Genomic DNA, 17,406 nt, shown 5'->3' on the forward strand with positions numbered 1-17,406 from the left:
AAAATTCTTGCTAATGGGCTTGCAATTTCACATGCCAGTTCCTTTAATATTCTTAGATGAAGATTATCTTGACCCTCCGATTTTGTCCCATTAAGCTGTTCGAGTTTGGCTTCTACCTTGGATGTAGTAATATGTACCTCCATATCCTCATTCCCATTTGTCATCCTACCATTATCTCTAAGCTCCTCATTAGCCTTATTAAAAACTGAGGCAAAGTATTTGTTTAGATATTGGGCCATGCCTAGATTATCCTTAACCTCTACTCCATCCTCAGTGTTTAGCCGTCCCACTTCTTTCTTTGTTTTCTTCTTATTTATATGGCTATAGAACCTTTTACTATTAGTTTTAATTCCCTTTGCAAGGTCCAACTCTACATGGCTTTTGGCCTTTCTCACTTTATCCCTACATATCCTGACCTCAATAAGGTAGCTTTCCTTGCTAATCCCTCCCATCTTCCACTCCTTGTAGGCTTTCTGCTTTTTCTTAATCACCTCTCTGAGATGCTTGCTCATCCAGCTTGGTCTACAACTCCTGCCTATGATTTTTTCCCCTTTCTTGGGATGCAGGCTTCTGATAGTTTCTGCAACTTTGACTTGAAGTAATTCCAGGCCTCCTCCACCTTTAGATCCACAAGTTCTTCAGTCCAATTCACTTCCCTAACTAATTTCCTTAATTCTTTAAAGTTAGCTCTTTTGAAATCAAAGACCCTAGTCCCAGATCTATTTTTGTTTATCCTTCCATCTAGTTTGAACTGAATTAGCTCATGATCACTCGAACCAAGGTTATCCCCTACAACTATTTCTTCTATGAGGTCCTCACTACTCACCAAAACCAAATCTAAAATGGCATCCCCTCTTGTTAGTTCTTCAACTACTTGGTGAAGAAATCCATCAGCTATCACATCCAGAAAAATCTGAGCTTGTCCTCCAGTCTATATCTGGGAAGTTAAAGTCTCTCATGTTCACACAATTCCCATTAGTGTTTACTTCATTAAAAACATTAAAGAAGTCTCTATCCATATCCAAATCAGATCCTGGTGGTCTATAGCACACCCCAAGCACTATCTCAGGGGAGGCTCTAGTAGCTTTCTTTCCCAATGTGATTTTTGCCCAGATAGGCTCTCTTATCCATTCCATCACTTCTTATTTCTTTACAGTTAACCTCATCATTGATATACAATGCTACTCCACCAACTTTGCCTTTATTTCTGTCTTTTCTAAACAGTACATAGCCTTCAATACCTGTACTCCAGTCATGACTACTATTTCACCATGTTTCTGTTATCCCTATAATATCTGGTTTCACTACCTGCACCAGTATCTCTAGTTCCTCCATTTTGTTACCTAGGCTCCTCGCATTAGTGTACAAAATCTCCTATGAAGACAGCATTATTAAATTCCTCATGGGCTTTTCTCTGTTGCTTATCACTATAGTACATGAGTGCTTCACAAACAGTAGTTAATGTGTCCCCACAACACCTCTCTAAGGTGAGGGAATGGTATTTTCCCCATTTTACAGATGGGAAACTGAGACTCAGGGAGATTAAGTTAAAAAATATCCACTAATTTTGAGTGCCCAATTTGAAACACCTAAGACCTGATTTTTCAGAGTATTTCGCATTATATAGCACTTCCTATGATCAAAGCACAGATCACATTAATTTCAGTTACTGACTGTGTGTGCTCAGCACTTCTGCTCATGAGACCCCCCCAAGGTCTTTAGTTAGGCACCCAGAGAATGAGGAGCATATATTTAGTGACCTCCTGTGAAAAGTTTAAGTGGCTTGACTAGCACCACATAAGAAGTCAGTGGCAGAGACAGAGGTATAGTCTAATTCCCAAGGCATGGTTCACCTGTCTTAACCATGAGGCCATCCTTTCTCTTCCTGCAGTCCACTGCCTCATGCATTATTCAACATTTGGGTTTTGGAATAAATGAGGCAAGGATCCTAGAGATTACATTTTCTTCATTACCACAACCCTTATTTATTCCCAGAGCAGGTCCATCCTTATGCACAGAATGAGACCGGGGTCCAGTGGGGAAAAAAAAGTATGTGATCGTGTAATTAATGACTGTATCATAGTCCATATGCACAAAGGGCCAAATTAAGGTTACACAGGCTTGTGACAGACACCCAACAAGGAAAATTTCCACCCAAATGGTTAAAGTTTGGCAAAGTTATAAGGGAACTGAAAATGGGGTTTTATAATGGGAAGTGTCAGGCAACCTTAGTCATAGGCAGTCCTAACTGCCCCAGCTATAATTAAATAAGTACTAAAAAGTTTATGAGTGTGTAGTGGGGCAGCTGCCCCACTCCTGCAGAATAGGGGTTAAAAGCAGCCAAGCTAGGCTGATTGGGGAAGCAGCCACAGGTTTGGCTAGCTTAATCAGGCCACAGCTGACCTGGATGAAAGGGCTGTGGGCAGGGCAGGCTCTGGCGTTTTGCTTCCCCAAGCAAAAAAACAAAACAAACAAAAAAAACCCCTGTGGGGTGGCTGGAACGATGAAGAAAATAAAACAAAACCTGCAGGGCGGCTGGAGCAGCAGAGGTACCCCAGGCAGTGGAGTGCGCGCCCCTGCTAGCGGGGGGGGGGGAGCACGGGGGAGAGAGAAAAGGGGAGCAGCCAGGGCTTCCTTCAGGCAGAGTGCTTACCACTCAGCCCCTCCCGCTGTGCCGCCTGCTGGGAGGGCTCTGCGCCGCTCCGGTCGGCGGGGAGGGAAGGACGTGGGCTGCCAGACTTGCTCGGACCTGGCACTGGCTGGGGCAGACGGAGCACTCAGCCAGCTCCCAGCAGGGCGCTCCCCTCCTCCTCGCCACCGCCCCCTACAGGGTGGCCAGAGCAGTGAACAACAACAAAAAAAAGGCGGCCATGCCGCCCTAGGATTGGACGGAATGCTGCCCCTTAGAATCTGCTGCCCCAAGCACGAGCTTGCTTGGCTGGTGCCTGGAACCAGCCCTGGCTGTGGGGCCAGGAGACAGGGGCGTCTCACTCTAGCCCAGGAGTGAGAAGGGCTGGCTACCTGGGAGTAAGATACCTGAGGCGGAGCAGTGCTGGGGAAGGGCATAGGGTGTTGGGGAGCTCTAGCCTGGTAAACCCCCAGGCTTCAGGCCTTGTTGAAGGCCTATGAAAGTACTGGGGCTGCAGAGGGGCAGCCTGGCGATAGACAAAGGCAGCAGGTCCTACCCCCTTGCTGATGATGAGTGGCCATTACAGACTGCAGTCTGCCCCAGGGAAAGGGAGTTGGATGATGACTGGCAGTAGCCACTGAGGCAAGGTGGGTTTAGAGGGTTGGGGGTTACCCAAGGAGGGGAGACCCAGAGTGGGGGTACTTCTGGGGCAGAATCCTGAGGAAAGGGGCACCGGGGTCTGGGAGGGACATGGGTGGGGCCTGGTCTTCAGAGAGTGCTCTGGGCTGGACAAGAGCTAATTCCCAGGATGACCCAAAGGAGGTGCCGCACTGGTGAGTCCTTGCCGCTACAGAGTGATGTGCTGAGATTGAAAGGAAACTTTTCCTGATATTCAACCTACATTTTCCTAAATTGTAAGATCAACTAGACAATTGACTATTCGTACACATTATGTAGTAGAAACCCAGTCAGTTTGTACATTTGAACATAGAATGGATAAATGACTAGAAATGACAAGGTGGGGAACAATCCTGCACTCCCAAGGGGGATGGACTAGATGACTCTACAGATTATCTTTATCTCTAATTTCTAAGATACTATGACTCCTTGTGCTTGTTGTGCTGTTCTTCCGTCTCTCAATGCTAGCCATGGCATTGAGATAGCTGGTAAATCTCCAATGCCATGAGGTCCATCCTGTTGTTTTGACTTTGTTCTGTAAACCCAGCCATCAGCATTCCAAGCGCACCCCCAGTGTTCTTACCAATTTCCAGTGAGCTGGAAGATAGCTCACTAATGGGTGCAAGATATTCCTAATCACTTAAAAATAATTTTGTAGTTTGCTTTCAACTAATAAAGAACTGAGAAAGAGGAAACAGGAGACAGACAAGTTTTTGAGGGACTAAAGACTTTCCCCTGAACCCAGAAATTTCCATGGCTTCCCTGGGTACTCATGTAACATGTGTCCCTCTTTCAGGCTGTGTTCGACATTTCCCTTGCTGTGTGGTGAATATCACAAAGTTTCCAGGCAAAACATGGTGGAACCTGAGGAAAACCTGCTACAAAGTTGTTGAACATAGCTGGTTTGAAAGCTTTATCATATTCATGATCCTGCTGAGCAGCGGTGCCCTGGTAAATTTTTACTTAATCTCATCTCAGGTTGAATTATAATTGTATGCAGAGGTGTTACATAGCTTTAATTTAATATCCAAGATATGACTTTTTTGCTTAGGGCAGAAAGGTGTATTTTCAGACTGGTTGATAGAAGTTTCAGACTGGTTGGGAGATGGAAAAAATATTTAGCATAGGGGTAACTTCTTTTTTATAATGACTGTAAAGTACTGTAAGTCATACGACAGATGATTTCCATTCAGCTTGTCTATTGGTTTTGCTGTGGCTTTTCTGTGGCAGTTATTTCAAATGCATAGATTATCATTTTTAGGTGCTTCATTAAAATAAAACATAAGAGCATAGGAGCAGCCATAGTGGGTCAGACTAAAGGTCCATCTAGCCCAGTATCCTGTCTTCTGACAGTGGCCAATGCCAGGTGCCCCAGAGGGAATGAACAGAACAGGTAATCAACAAGTGATCCATCCCCTGTCGCCCATTCTCAGCTTCTGGCAAATGAAGGCTAGGGACACCATCCCTGTCCATCTTGGCTAATAGCTGTTGATGGATCTATCCTCCATGAACTTATCTAGTTCTTTTTTTAACCCTGTTATTGTCTTGGCCTTCACAACATCCTCTGGCAAGGAGTTCCATAGGTTGACTGTGCATTGTGTGAAGAAATACAAACAGGGGATGACTCACTTGATGATTACCTGTTCTGTTCATTCCCTCGGGGCACCTGGCATTGGCCACTGTGGGAAGACAGGATACTGGGCTATATGAAACTTAGGTCTGACCCAGTATGGCCATTCTTATGTTCCAAGTGGGTCCAAAAGGGTTAACACTGCTCCTGGAACAATGCAGGATGGGTGTGTGTGTGTGTCCCCTTGCTGTCTGTGGAGGAATGAATACAGTCATTAAAAAAACTGGCCCAGACTGACCCAAATCAACAGAGGATCCAGCAAGACACAAAGATGCCCCAGTGACTGAACAATCATATCTAACAGAAGGAAATCCCAGGAGGCTGGACTTGTGAGCTGAGCTGGAGAATGATGTGTCAGGTGACTAGTAGAAGGGGGCTTTTTGGAGGGACTCAGGAGCTCAGATCTGCAGGACAGAGGGGAGAGAGCCAGAGATGGAGTCCATCACAACCTGGCTGGCTCATCAAGGCTTGGCCAGGATGGACTATGGCTTAACTTCTACCTCTCTGTGTTCAGATAAGGATTTTCAGATTCTGTAGCCAGTGACTAATAAATGGTTACCTTGTTTTGAAAAGGCTACCTGTGTCACTGTAAATACTCACTGAAAGCATTGTGTCCTGAAGGGGCACAGTACAAGCCTCCCACAGGACTCTGGTTTGGCTGGATTCACTGCCGGGATCAATGGAGAGAAACACGGGATGCAGGTGCCAAAGGCCCAGTCTTAGAGACCATGGGCCTGTCTCTGTGGAACTGTGTAGGTCCTTGGGGCCTGGCACACAAAAGGCACTCCCAGGAAACTGGTGACAGGCTGGGGGGGGGGCGGGCGGGGGATAGACCTGACTCTGTGACAGTCTCTGTCACCAACATAAGTTGGTCCAATAAAAGATATTACCTCATTCATCTTATGTCTCTAATATCCTGAGGCCAACATGGCTACAACAACACTGCAGAATTTTGTGCCTATCTGGAAATATATTCTTTCCCTAGAATCCACCAAAAATAAAATTCCTTGGGACAGAAATGATGTGCATATGTGTATGGGCAACTGTAGGCTACAAGTTGGTAAATTGGTGCAAGTCTGAATGAGTTTAGTGTGAGTCGAAGTTTGTGTAACTTACATATTGAGGGGCCTTAAGTAGGTTTAACTAACTTAGTTTCCCTCTAGGATTACATTTTCTTAAAGTCACCTTGGAATTTGACTGTTTGTTTCACAGATTGTATCCAGGAAATTTCTAGGCCTGTAATGAAACTCTGTGATAGTCATCTAGGTCTGTAGTTGACTGAGTCTATAGGGTTGTCTTCACTATGAGATACATCAGTGTTGCTGTGACTGATGCAGCAGCCATCAATTTTGCTGGTCTGATGAAGACGTGATAAATTGATGCAGGAGCACTCTCCTGTCGATTTCAGTACTACACCTCCCCAAAAGGCTGAAGCTATATTGATGGGAGAGCATCTCCCATCGACATAACGCGGTGTACACAATACTGTAAATTGATCTAAGCTATGTTGATTCAAATTACATTTCTTACATAACTTAATTAGCATAATTTAGATTGACTTACTGCATTAGTTCAGAACAGGCCTATATTTGTAACAGGGACACCTGTTTATACTTGTATTAGGATTTTCAGAGACAGGTGATACAACTTCCAAATTTCCACATGTAACTTGTAAAGCAGCTGAGGAACATCACATCTGCTGCTGATCTCTCTCAAAATTCTGCTCCCAAGATCCTGATTTCTTTGAAGTTCTTCCCTAAGTGAAGAACCACATCAGCTCTCCAGGAAGGTTCCTAGAGCTGAAATGCATACACAAATCTAAATCAGAACTTGCTGTTCCCTTGATAAACAAACAACAAATTGTAAGATTATTTCATCATTAAAACAATGACCACATACCAAGTCCTTTCAGCTTTGATACTTAGAGGACTTATTTATGCTGGTGCAGGATTTGGGGAAGCATAAGAGATATCAGATCTGGCATTTCCACCACTCATCTTTACATTTTCTCATCCACCATCTCACCGCTTGTAACCACTTTGTCTGCCACAAACAGATTTTTGTGTCACAAAATACAACTTTAATGAAGATTGACTATATATTGTGACAGGGTCAGGCCAGATGGCTACAGGAGAGTGATAGAAGGCAGGTATATTAGCCCCAGGTTAAGTAGGTTCCCTTTCCCTGGGTAAGGTAACAGGGAAGGTTCCACCACAATGAAGTACTCCAGTATGACAGAGGTTGGCAGCAACTTTGGGAATGCTGAGGGGATCCCTTCTCTCCTCCACTCACCCTCCCCATCTTACCCTTCTCACCTCCATCCCTGAATGATGCAGTGAAAATCTGAATAAACATGAACAATAGGACATTTGCTGTTCTGGATCAAAAAATGTCTAAACAAAGCATTTTGGCATTTTCTCAAATCAGACTTTTTCTGGATTCCATTCTGTGAAACAAGAAAACTTTTCCAAAACCATGGAAAACAAATTCTGTATTTTCAGCCAGCTGTAATGATCACCTTCATTGGGACTATTCAAATGTGTAAAGTTAAGCTGATTTGTAACTGTTTGCAGGATGAGCCTCCAAGTTTCATGTGGTTTGGGGTTTCATAATGAAAAGTGCATACCTCTCTCATCTCAGCACATTCAATATAATCCCACTCTACAGAGTTTCAGTGGAATATTTTAATGTTTATTATTCCAGGCTTTTGAAGATATTAATCTTAAAAACAGAAAAAACATTAAAACCATGCTGGAATTTCTTGATAAAGTCTTCACTTATATCTTTGTCTTCGAAATGTTTCTGAAATGGCTGGCTTATGGCTTCAGGAAGTATTTCACCAATGCCTGGTGTTGGCTTGATTTCCTAATTGTAAATGTAAGTATTGCATTTGAACAATTCTGTGAACTGGATACAGCAACAAAATGTTCACTCTTCTTTTTTGGATGTACCTTGAAGGGGAACTGATTTTTAGAAAGTGCTGAGTACCTATCATCTGAAAATCAGGACTTTTCAAGTTGTCTGAATTTGGGCAATGAAAATCATTAGTCTGTTTAAAATTTTGGACCCAAAATTCCTCCATATTTAATAATCTCAGGTAGCATTAATAACTCAGATAAATACATTTGTTTTGTTAAAATGTATTGGGTGAAATCTTGGTACCATGAAAGAGAATGGGTATTTTACTATTAACTTCAATGGGACCAAGATTTCACTCATTATTTTTTAATTGTCAGTGTCCATTTAGGATGCATTTCTACTTGTGCTATACAGGGTATTTATTCACACTTCCAGTGGTTAGATTTTTTTGTTTTAAGCAAGAGTTAAAACAAAAGAAGAGGAGGAGGAATATATAGTAAGATTTCACTAATATTTTGGACTTTTACTTTGTGTCTTCATTCAGGTCTCTTTAGTAACCCTCATAGCTAACTCACTTGGAAGTTCCGAAATGGAAGCCATGAAATCCCTTAGGACTCTCCGAGCTTTGAGACCATTAAGAGCATTGTCACGGTTTGAAGGGATGAGGGTAAGAGTAAATAAAGCAACCATCTAGTGTGAATATCAAGGATGTAAAGTGACAATATTTTATATGGTTTTGTTTTCATTATGTTGCACAGCACCATAGTTAAGGTTACATTTAAGAATTCAGTTTTAACAGGAGCTTTAACTATCTATTTTGTAAAAGTCTTATTGAAATGGCACCAAAGGAAATGAGTACAGTTTGAATGTTTTGTGGTGGATTGGTGAAAAATGGGTTGATACAGAGAATAATAAAAGTTTTAAAATCATCCCTTTTGACAATTTTTCACTATATTCTCTCACTTTTCTTTGTACTCCTTTTAGCAGGAACTCTACTACAATCTGGGACTTTTCTTTTGCCTACATCATTGTTCCTCATGTGCTGATCATTAAAATACCAGTTGTACATTAGGAATGTTTGTCAATAGAGCATTTTATAACTTTTTAACCATATTGGAAAATTTAAGTGCACTTACCTATGTTTTAAACTTGGGTAGCTCAGTCTTTTGTAAAGAGTTTTTTTTTTGTCAGTTAGCTTTAAAGTAGGTCTTTTGTTACTGTTTTAGTTTTAACACTTAGTTAGGTATTGGTACTGGATGATAAGCAGCTATGCTGGCTCCTAAATCTCCCAGTTTCAAAACATGCCATTCATATATTGTTGCTATACCAGTCACATGAAAAGTGTTTTTACTGTCTAGATAAGTGGCATATTCCTAGTAAATGTGCATTCTGCTGTTCTTTCAGCCAGTGGTTTCAAATTACCTGGGATATTAAACTCAGGATGTATCTCCCGGGCAGATCCAGGAGACCTGATTCTGATCCTGGTCATTCAGACCGGTTTGTCTCTAGTATTCCCTCAACAAGAAGTGCTCCTGTGGTTGTTAGAAGATCTTTGGCTGTGCTCCTGTGCTTGTTAGATCTTTGGCTGAAAAGAGCCACAGATTTCATTCTCTTGGTCCTTCAAGGAAAAAGGAGGCAAGATCACCTTAAGCTTCAAAAGGGACTTCAAGGCATAGAAAAGTGCGCTTAGAAGCCCTGAATCATATGACTAAGAGCTCAGAACTGTTAAAGAGAATCTTCTGATTGTTTTGGGCTTCCATACCACCTCTGAATGTTATGCTACCATCTACTGTATGTGCTCCATCAGGGCTCATGGATTCAGTACCAAGTGCCCAGGTGCCATTTAAGGTCAAGGATGCTGCCTCCAGGTCTCTCTTCTCTTTAATATTGCACATACTGGTGCTGATAGGTTCTACAGCTCCAGCTTTGGTACCAGTTCTTTCAGCCATACCATCACCATACCATCAGATTTAGTTGTATCTGATCATCCAAAATCATTTCTAGTAGCTTACACTGAAAATCCATTATTGGTACTGTATATGGGTGAATAATAAATACTGTCTATTGAACTTCTAACTTTAGGTTCTGAAATTCACTTAATGAAGACTCCTCAAAGTCTTCTTCAGCTTCTGAGGCAAGTTTGGTTGGATCTCCTTCTTCCTCACCTGCCTATCTCTCATCAGAGGGTTTGAAGCCTCCACAGTCTTTAGCCTGCCAGCTACAACCATTTTCCCATCTCCCCATTCTGAAACACATGTGAGTGAATTATCACAGACAAATGAGTTTTGGAGATTGTCACATACCCCCCTCCTTTCCATCCTTTTCTCCCTCCCTCTTTAGGAACCTTTCTCATGAGCTCATACTAAGATTGGACATAAACTATCTCCTTTGCTTAGGAGTAACAGAGCCTGTCCCAGCTCTACACAGGGGGAAGGGTTTCTACTCAAGTTACTTCCTCTGACCAAATAAAAATGGAGGGTCGATACTGATTTTGGATCTAAGACTCCTAAACAAACTTGTGCAGTGGCAAACATTCAGGATGGTGGCTCTGGCAGCAATAATTCCTTCATTAGACTGAGGGGATTGATTTTCAGTCCTTGACTTACAAGACACGTTTCCATACACCCAGCTCACAGACAATACTTGCATTTTGTGATAGGTCAGGATCACTTCCAATATCATATACTTCCTTTTGGTCTCTCCTCAGCTACCAGAGTGTTCTCAAAGGTTCTGGAGATGGTGGCTGCTCACCCTCATCAAGAGGCAATTGTGGTTCTGCCATACCTCAGCAACTGGCTGTTCAAGGCTGTTTGGGGAAGAGCTATTGGCCTCCCAGAGGGCTCTCTCACTGTTCCTGCAGTTAGGCTTCCAACCCAATGTCAGGAAGTCTATGTTGTCTCTTATTCAGAAAATACACTTAGTTGGGGCATCTTTGGATTCCCTGACTGCCAGGACCTATCTTCCCATAACCTTAACAAACCTCATCAAGACTATTCAAGTGAGCCTTCAGTCCTCAGTGAGGTTCTGTTTGCAGCTCCCTGGGTCATATGGTGGCTTGCATTTTCATCACATATCATGCAAGATTACACTTTTCCTGCTTTCAGGGGTGGCTCAGGACAGTGTATTCACCACATAGACACAACTTAGCCAAACAAGTTTTTGTTCCATGCCAGATAAAAGATGCCCTAGACCAGTGGAAGGATCACCACAATGTTGGGGTTGCAATTGCCTTTCTTCGGTCAATACTGATGGTCACCATAATGACAGATGCATTGCTACTCAAATCCAGGAGGGAAACATCTCAATGTTCGTACAGTCCAGGGCAGATGATCACCTCAGGATACCAGTCTCCACAACCACCTTCTGGAACTAAGGGCAGTCAGAAATGTCTGTCTCTTCTTTCTTTCTCTTATCAGAGGGAAATCAATCAAGATCTCGACAAATAAAGTAGCCTGCATGTTTTATATCAATTGACAGGGTGGCATGAGATTCCCTGTCTGTGTGTTGAAGCAATTAGGCTATGCACCAATTCCATAACTTAATCATATTCACATTTCAGCAATGTACATTTCTGGAATACAAAACTCCTCATCTGATGTTCTCAACAGACACTTAGAATCATAGAATATCAGGGTTGGAAGGGACCTCAGGAGGTCATCTAGTCCAACCCCCTGCTCAAAGCAGGACCAATCCCTAGATTTTTACCCAGTTGCCTAAATGGCCCCCCTCAAGGATTGAACTCACAACCCCGGGTTTAGCAGGCCAATACTCAAACCAGTTCTGGGTGTTTATATACTTGGAGCCAAAAGGGAAATATTTTTCTTTACAAGCCACATACTTCTTTACTTATTAATTATGAAGAAGTTAGGCCCTGAATCAGGAAAGCACTTAAGTACACGTTTAACTACCCTTCCTGAATAAATGATGCTCTCCTGAATCAGGGCTTTAATCAGTACCATGTCAGAATGCAAGGTTAAAGGAGTAGTTAAAAATAAATGTTTTTATGCTTAAGCTGCAGGAACTTGCATTTACTAAACAAAACTTGTGTAGTTCCCATGAATTATAAACAGAAAATAAACACCTACAAGAAAATCACACATTATAAAACAACGTTAGTCTTTTGCTAGTTTATTGACTCTCCACGCACCCCAACCTTACTTACAGATCTGGGCTGTCCTGAGAATCTCTGATTGTAATCATTAACATCTTGAAGCACTTGTGCTGCATCCTGCTGATCTTCTCCCAGGACCACGAATAGGAGTTGCACCCTTGGATCCTAGATGACATATTTTGAATGTGGGAGCAGCAAAGAATCCTGTGGCACCTTATAGACTAACTGTCTGTTAGTCTATAAGGTGCCACAGGATTCTTTGCTGCTTCTACAGAACCAGACTAACACGGCTACCCCTCTGATATTTGAATGTGGGGACATCTGGAGGTGGATCTCTTCATCTCAGCCACAAACAGGAAGTGTTGTCTGTTCTGCTCGAGGAAGGGCCTAGGCCTTCAGTCTTTGGCAAATGACTTTCTTCTTCCTTGGACAAAGGGCCTGTGTTACACATTTTCCCCCAACACGTCTGATTCTAAAAGAGATGAAAAAAATAAGGCAGGACAAGGATAAGGTAATCAGGATAATCCCTACGTGACTGAGACAAGCATGGTAGCCTTACCTGGTTTGACTGTTTCCTTGTCCAGTGATCAATCACCATGCTTCCCTCATCTTCTCTCTCAGGATGTGGGATAAGTGCTTCATCTCAACCGAAAGATTCTCCATCTCAGGGCATGGTTCCTCAGTGGTTCATGGGTATAGAGTCTACCACCTCAGTAGAGGTACAGCAGGAAAGAACCTACCCATAGTACTTCAGAAATGGAACAGATATAGCTGATGGTGTGAATATAGCAAATTGCACCTGAATCTTCCTCACTTTCACTTATCCTGGATTGCCTGCTACAACTGAAGAAAGAAAACAGGCTTAACAAGTAATTTGCTTAAGATTCATCTAGCTGCAATGTCAGTCTTCCATTCTCTAATGGAAGGGTTCTCAATATTCTTTCACCCCACAACTGTAAGGTTCATTAAAGGACTGAGGAATCTCTTCCCTCAAAGCCCCTGCTCCAGTCTGGGTCTTAAACTAGTTCTCAGAGGTCTCACAGGGCCTCCTTTTGAACCTATGGAGACCTGTTAATTCTTCTTCGAGTGCTTGCTCATATCCATTCCATGTAGGTGTGTGCGTGCCGCGTGCACATTCGTCGGAGACTTTTACCCTAGCAACTCAGTGGGTCGGCTGGGCGCCCCCTGGAGTGGCACCGCTATGGCCGCGGATATATACCCCAGCCGACCCACCCACTCCTCAGTTCCTTCTTACTGCCCGTGTCGGTCGTTGGAACTGTGGAGTGCAGCGTAGCTGACCTCCACCTCCCTAGCATTCTCTCAATTTTCTATTCTTATTGTGTATATAGTGCTCTAAATTGTTGATTTAGATAGAGTAGTTAGTGTTAGTTGATTACTTACAGTTTAGTTAGTTAGTCGGGTTCTGGGCTAGGCCCTCCCCGCCCCGGTGCCGGAGCTCATGCCCAGCTCCCCGGGATTCAAGCTGTGCTCGGCTTGTCATCGCCCGATGCTGACGGGGGATCCACATTCCTCCTGCTTGAAGTGCCTGGGGGAGTCGCACTTAACAGCTAAGTGCCCAATTTGTAAGTCGTTCAAGCCTCATACGAAGAAAGAGAGGGACTTTAGACTTAAACAGCTCCTCATGGAGGCGGCTCTAACCCCTCCGTCCTCGGCACCGAGCGATCCCCCTTTGGCACAGAAAAGCGGCTCTTCGGCACCGGGCCGCACCGGTGCATTATCTACTCCTCGGCACCGGATGCCTGCTCCTAAGTCAGGCCACAGCCGCTCGCTCTCGCCTCAAGCGAGAAAGTCTAAGACCCCTGCAGACCCGGCACCACCCGTGGTGCGGCACAAGGGCACGGCTCCAACGCACCGGCCGGTGCCTGCAGCTACAGCAGTGTCTGCTGAGCCGTTGCCATTGACTCCGGTTCGCCAAGGGCCGTCGAGTCCGGCACCTATCTCCCCGGCACCAGCCGCGGTTGAGTTGATCGTCCCATCCACGCCGGAAGTCTGTGAAGTGGCGAGGGACTTGATCGCGATTTCGGACGCGGCACCGCCGCCACCCCCGGCACCGCCGGTGCGGGTAGTCCGATCGCTTGGGAAGCCGGCCCTGATCCATCCGCCTTCAGTCAACACACCTGATCGGCACCGCTCCCGATCACGGTCCCGTCGCTGTTCAAGATCTCGGCACCGTTCACGGTCGTCCCGCCGCTCGCAGTCCTGGCACCGCTCCTTGACACGATGCCGGTCAGACTCGCGGCACCGTTCCCGGTCCCGTTCCAGGTCCCGGCACCGGTCCAGGTCCCGGCACCGATACCGGCACCGCTCCACCAGGAGCCGCTCTTGACGCCGAAGCTCTCGGTCACGGTCGACCTCCCGGCACCATCCAGGTCGCAGGTCCCGGACCAGATCCCGGCACCGGAGTACCTCACGGCACCGTTCCCCGCTGCGCAAAAGCACCAGGTCGGTGGGAACATCTGCTCAAGGCCTGTCTGCCCCACCATGGCCTTCTCGACACCCCTCGGCTTCATCCCGGGCGGGTAGCCTCTACTCCCAAGATCGGGAAGCAGATGTGCCTGAGGGTCTGTTCCAGGACTCCCATGCTGAATCGCAAGGAGTTCAGCAGTGGCCCTTTTGGACTCCTTGGGCTTATCACCAGGCCCATGGGGGCCCCATAGTGCCATCTCGGACGGGCCCTGCCGAGCGTCGGGCCCCAGAGGCAACAGTGAGTCGCCCTCCACCAGCTGGTACGGATGCTCAGCCGCCTCCTACCACCGCATCTCCTGCACACCTGGAGCAGGAGCCCCAACAGGAGGAGCTCATCCAGGAGGTCCTCCGACCCGGTGGTTCCTCTTCTTCCTCACCGGATGAGGCGGTGGCGGGCGCGTCGTCCATGAGCCCACCACCACTGGACCTTGCTGCCCACCAAGACCTCCTCAGACGAGTGGCACTCAATATTAATATCGAGATGGAGGAGGTCACAGAGGTCGACGACCCGGTCTGCACCATCTTGTCTGCAGACGCGCCTACCAGGGTGGCTCTACCCTTTATCAAGACTATCCAGGCTAAAAAGGATAAGTTGTGGCAAACGCCAGCTTCTATTCCGCCGACGGCGAAAGGAATTGAGTGGAAATACATGGTGCCATCCCAAGGGTACGAGTACCTTTATATGCATCCGCCTCCTTCGTCTCTGGTCGTCCAGTCGGTTAACGACAGGGAGCGTCATGGCCAGCCGGCTCCCGCGCCCAAATCTAAAGAGGCCAGGCGTATGGACCTTCTGGGGCGTAAGGTATACTCGGCAGGCACCCTCCAGCTGCGCGTAGCCAATCAGCATGCCCTGCTGAGCCGTTATGACTTTAACACCTGGGCTGAAATGGACAAGTTTCAGGACTTGCTCCCTTCAGACTCCCGCCAGGAGTATAAAGCGTTCCTGGCAGAAGGGAAAAAGGTGGCAAGGACCTCCTTGCAGGCTTCCCTTGATGCGGCGGATTCCGCAGCCAGGTCTATAGCGACCAAAGTCACCATGCGGCGCATCGCCTGGCTCCAAGCCTCCACTCTTCCGCCCGAGCTGCAGTACACCTTGCAGGACTTGCCCTTCGAGGGTAATGCCTTGTTCTCGGAGAAAACCGACTCCAGACTCCAGAACTTAAAAGACGGCAGAGTCACAATGCGTAACCTGGGTATGCACACTCCCGCAACCCAGCGACGCACCTACCGCCCTCAGCATTTCCGCCCGTACTTTGTATCCCGACAGGGTCAGAATTTCAATACACGCCGAGGGCGAGGAGGCCGTAGACGGTATTCAGGCCCTCAGTCCGGCCAGAACCGCGGCTCCTCTAAGCCGCAATCGGACCCAAAGTCGTCCTTTTGAAGGCGCGCCTGGGGGCAGCATATCTTTTCCTGTCTTGGATCCTTCCCCCCCGTTCTCCAACCGCCTCTCTTATTTTTTCCCAGCGTGGTCCCTCTTGACCTCAGATGTCTGGGTTCTGCGCACGGTGAAGCACGGATACCACCTCCAGTTTGCTTCACCCCCACCTTTCCGCCCTCCCTCCCAGTCCCTCTTCAGGGACCCCTCTCACGAGCATATCCTTTTACAGGAGGTCCGAACGCTCCTCAATATCGGAGCGATAGAGGAGGTTCCACGGAACGACTGGGGCAAAGGCTTTTACTCCCGTTACTTTCTCATTCCAAAGTCAAAAGGGGGTCTCAGGCCAATCCTGGACCTAAGAGGCCTCAACAAATTTCTAGTAAAGTTAAGGTTCCGCATGGTCTCCCTAGGGACCATTATCCCTTCCTTGGACCCCGGAGACTGGTATGCTGCCCTTGACATGAAAGACGCTTACTTTCACATAGCCATCTTTCCTCCACACAGACGATACCTCCGCTTCGTAGCGGGCCATCGCCATTTCCAGTTTGCAGTCCTACCCTTTGGCCTCTCCACAGCACCTCGAGTCTTCACGAAGTGCATGGCGGTGGTGGCCGCCCACCTCCGTCGCCAAGGGCTCCACGTGTTCCCCTACCTGGATGATTGGCTCCTCAAGGGGGCCTCTCGAGAACAGACCATGGAACATGTGCAAGTGGCACTGGCCCTGTTCACAAATCTCGGCCTGTTGCTCAATACGGACAAATCCACCCTGGTTCCTACACAGCGGCTGGACTTCATAGGAGCAACCTTGGACTCCACTCGGGCCAAAGCCTGTTTCCCTCAGCCAAGGTTCCTGGCGTTGACGTCCATTGTCCGCAGCCTTCAGACTTTCCCTACGACCTCGTTCCGCACCTGCCTCACTCTGATAGGACACATGGCGGCGTGTACGTTCGTCACCAAATACGCCAGGCTTCGACTCTGCCCGTTTCAAACATGGTTACATTCGGTGTACCGCCCGGCCAGAGACTCGTTGGACACCCTGGTCACCGTCCCATTGAGTGCACTTCAGTCCCTCGACTGGTGGCTGAACCCCTCCACGGTCTGTGCGGGGCTGCCCTTTCACCCGCCCCAACCAACGCTGTCCTTGACGACAGACGCATCTTCTCTCGGCTGGGGAGCCCACCTAGGTCATCTGCGCACCCAGGGCCTATGGTCACCAGAGGAGCTCTCCCTCCACATAAACGTGCGGGAGCTCAGAGCAGTTCACCTAGCCTGCCAGGCATTCCGCCGGCCTCTGTCCGGCCATTGTGTCTCCATCCTTACGGACAACACAACGGCCATGTACTACATAAACAAACAGGGCGGGACTCGTTCCTCCCCGCTTTGTGCAGAGGCCATCCGCTTGTGGGAAATTTGCCTGGCTCATGCGATCGACCTGGTGGCCTCCTTTCTCCCGGGAGTTCGGAACACTCTCGCGGATCGATTGAGCAGATCCTTCCTGTGCCACGAGTGGTCCATGAGACCGGACATTATCCACGCGATCTTCCGCTAGTGGGGCTTTCCCCAGGTGGACCTCTTCGCGACACGAGCGAACAGGAAGTGCCAAGCGTTCTGCTCGTTCCGGGGGCACTCTC

At 46.9% G+C, this 17,406-nt stretch overlaps 1 protein-coding gene across 7 annotated transcripts in view; it reads left to right on the forward strand.

The window, feature by feature from the left end:
• The window catches only part of LOC120397527 (sodium channel protein type 5 subunit alpha-like), a 120,796-nt gene that overhangs the window by 75,670 nt on the left and 27,720 nt on the right, over positions 1–17,406 (forward strand). For all 7 annotated transcript variants that reach the window (XM_039523493.1, XM_039523487.1, XM_039523492.1 and 4 more), the window contains 3 exons: positions 4,104–4,258; positions 7,641–7,814; positions 8,341–8,463. In XM_039523493.1, the coding sequence (XP_039379427.1) occupies positions 4,104–4,258; positions 7,641–7,814; positions 8,341–8,463 (452 nt within the window). The remainder of the gene's footprint in view (positions 1–4,103; positions 4,259–7,640; positions 7,815–8,340; positions 8,464–17,406) is intronic.

Source organism: Mauremys reevesii, linkage group 2, assembly GCF_016161935.1.
Source record: "Mauremys reevesii isolate NIE-2019 linkage group 2, ASM1616193v1, whole genome shotgun sequence".
Classification (NCBI taxonomy): Eukaryota; Metazoa; Chordata; order Testudines; family Geoemydidae; genus Mauremys; species Mauremys reevesii.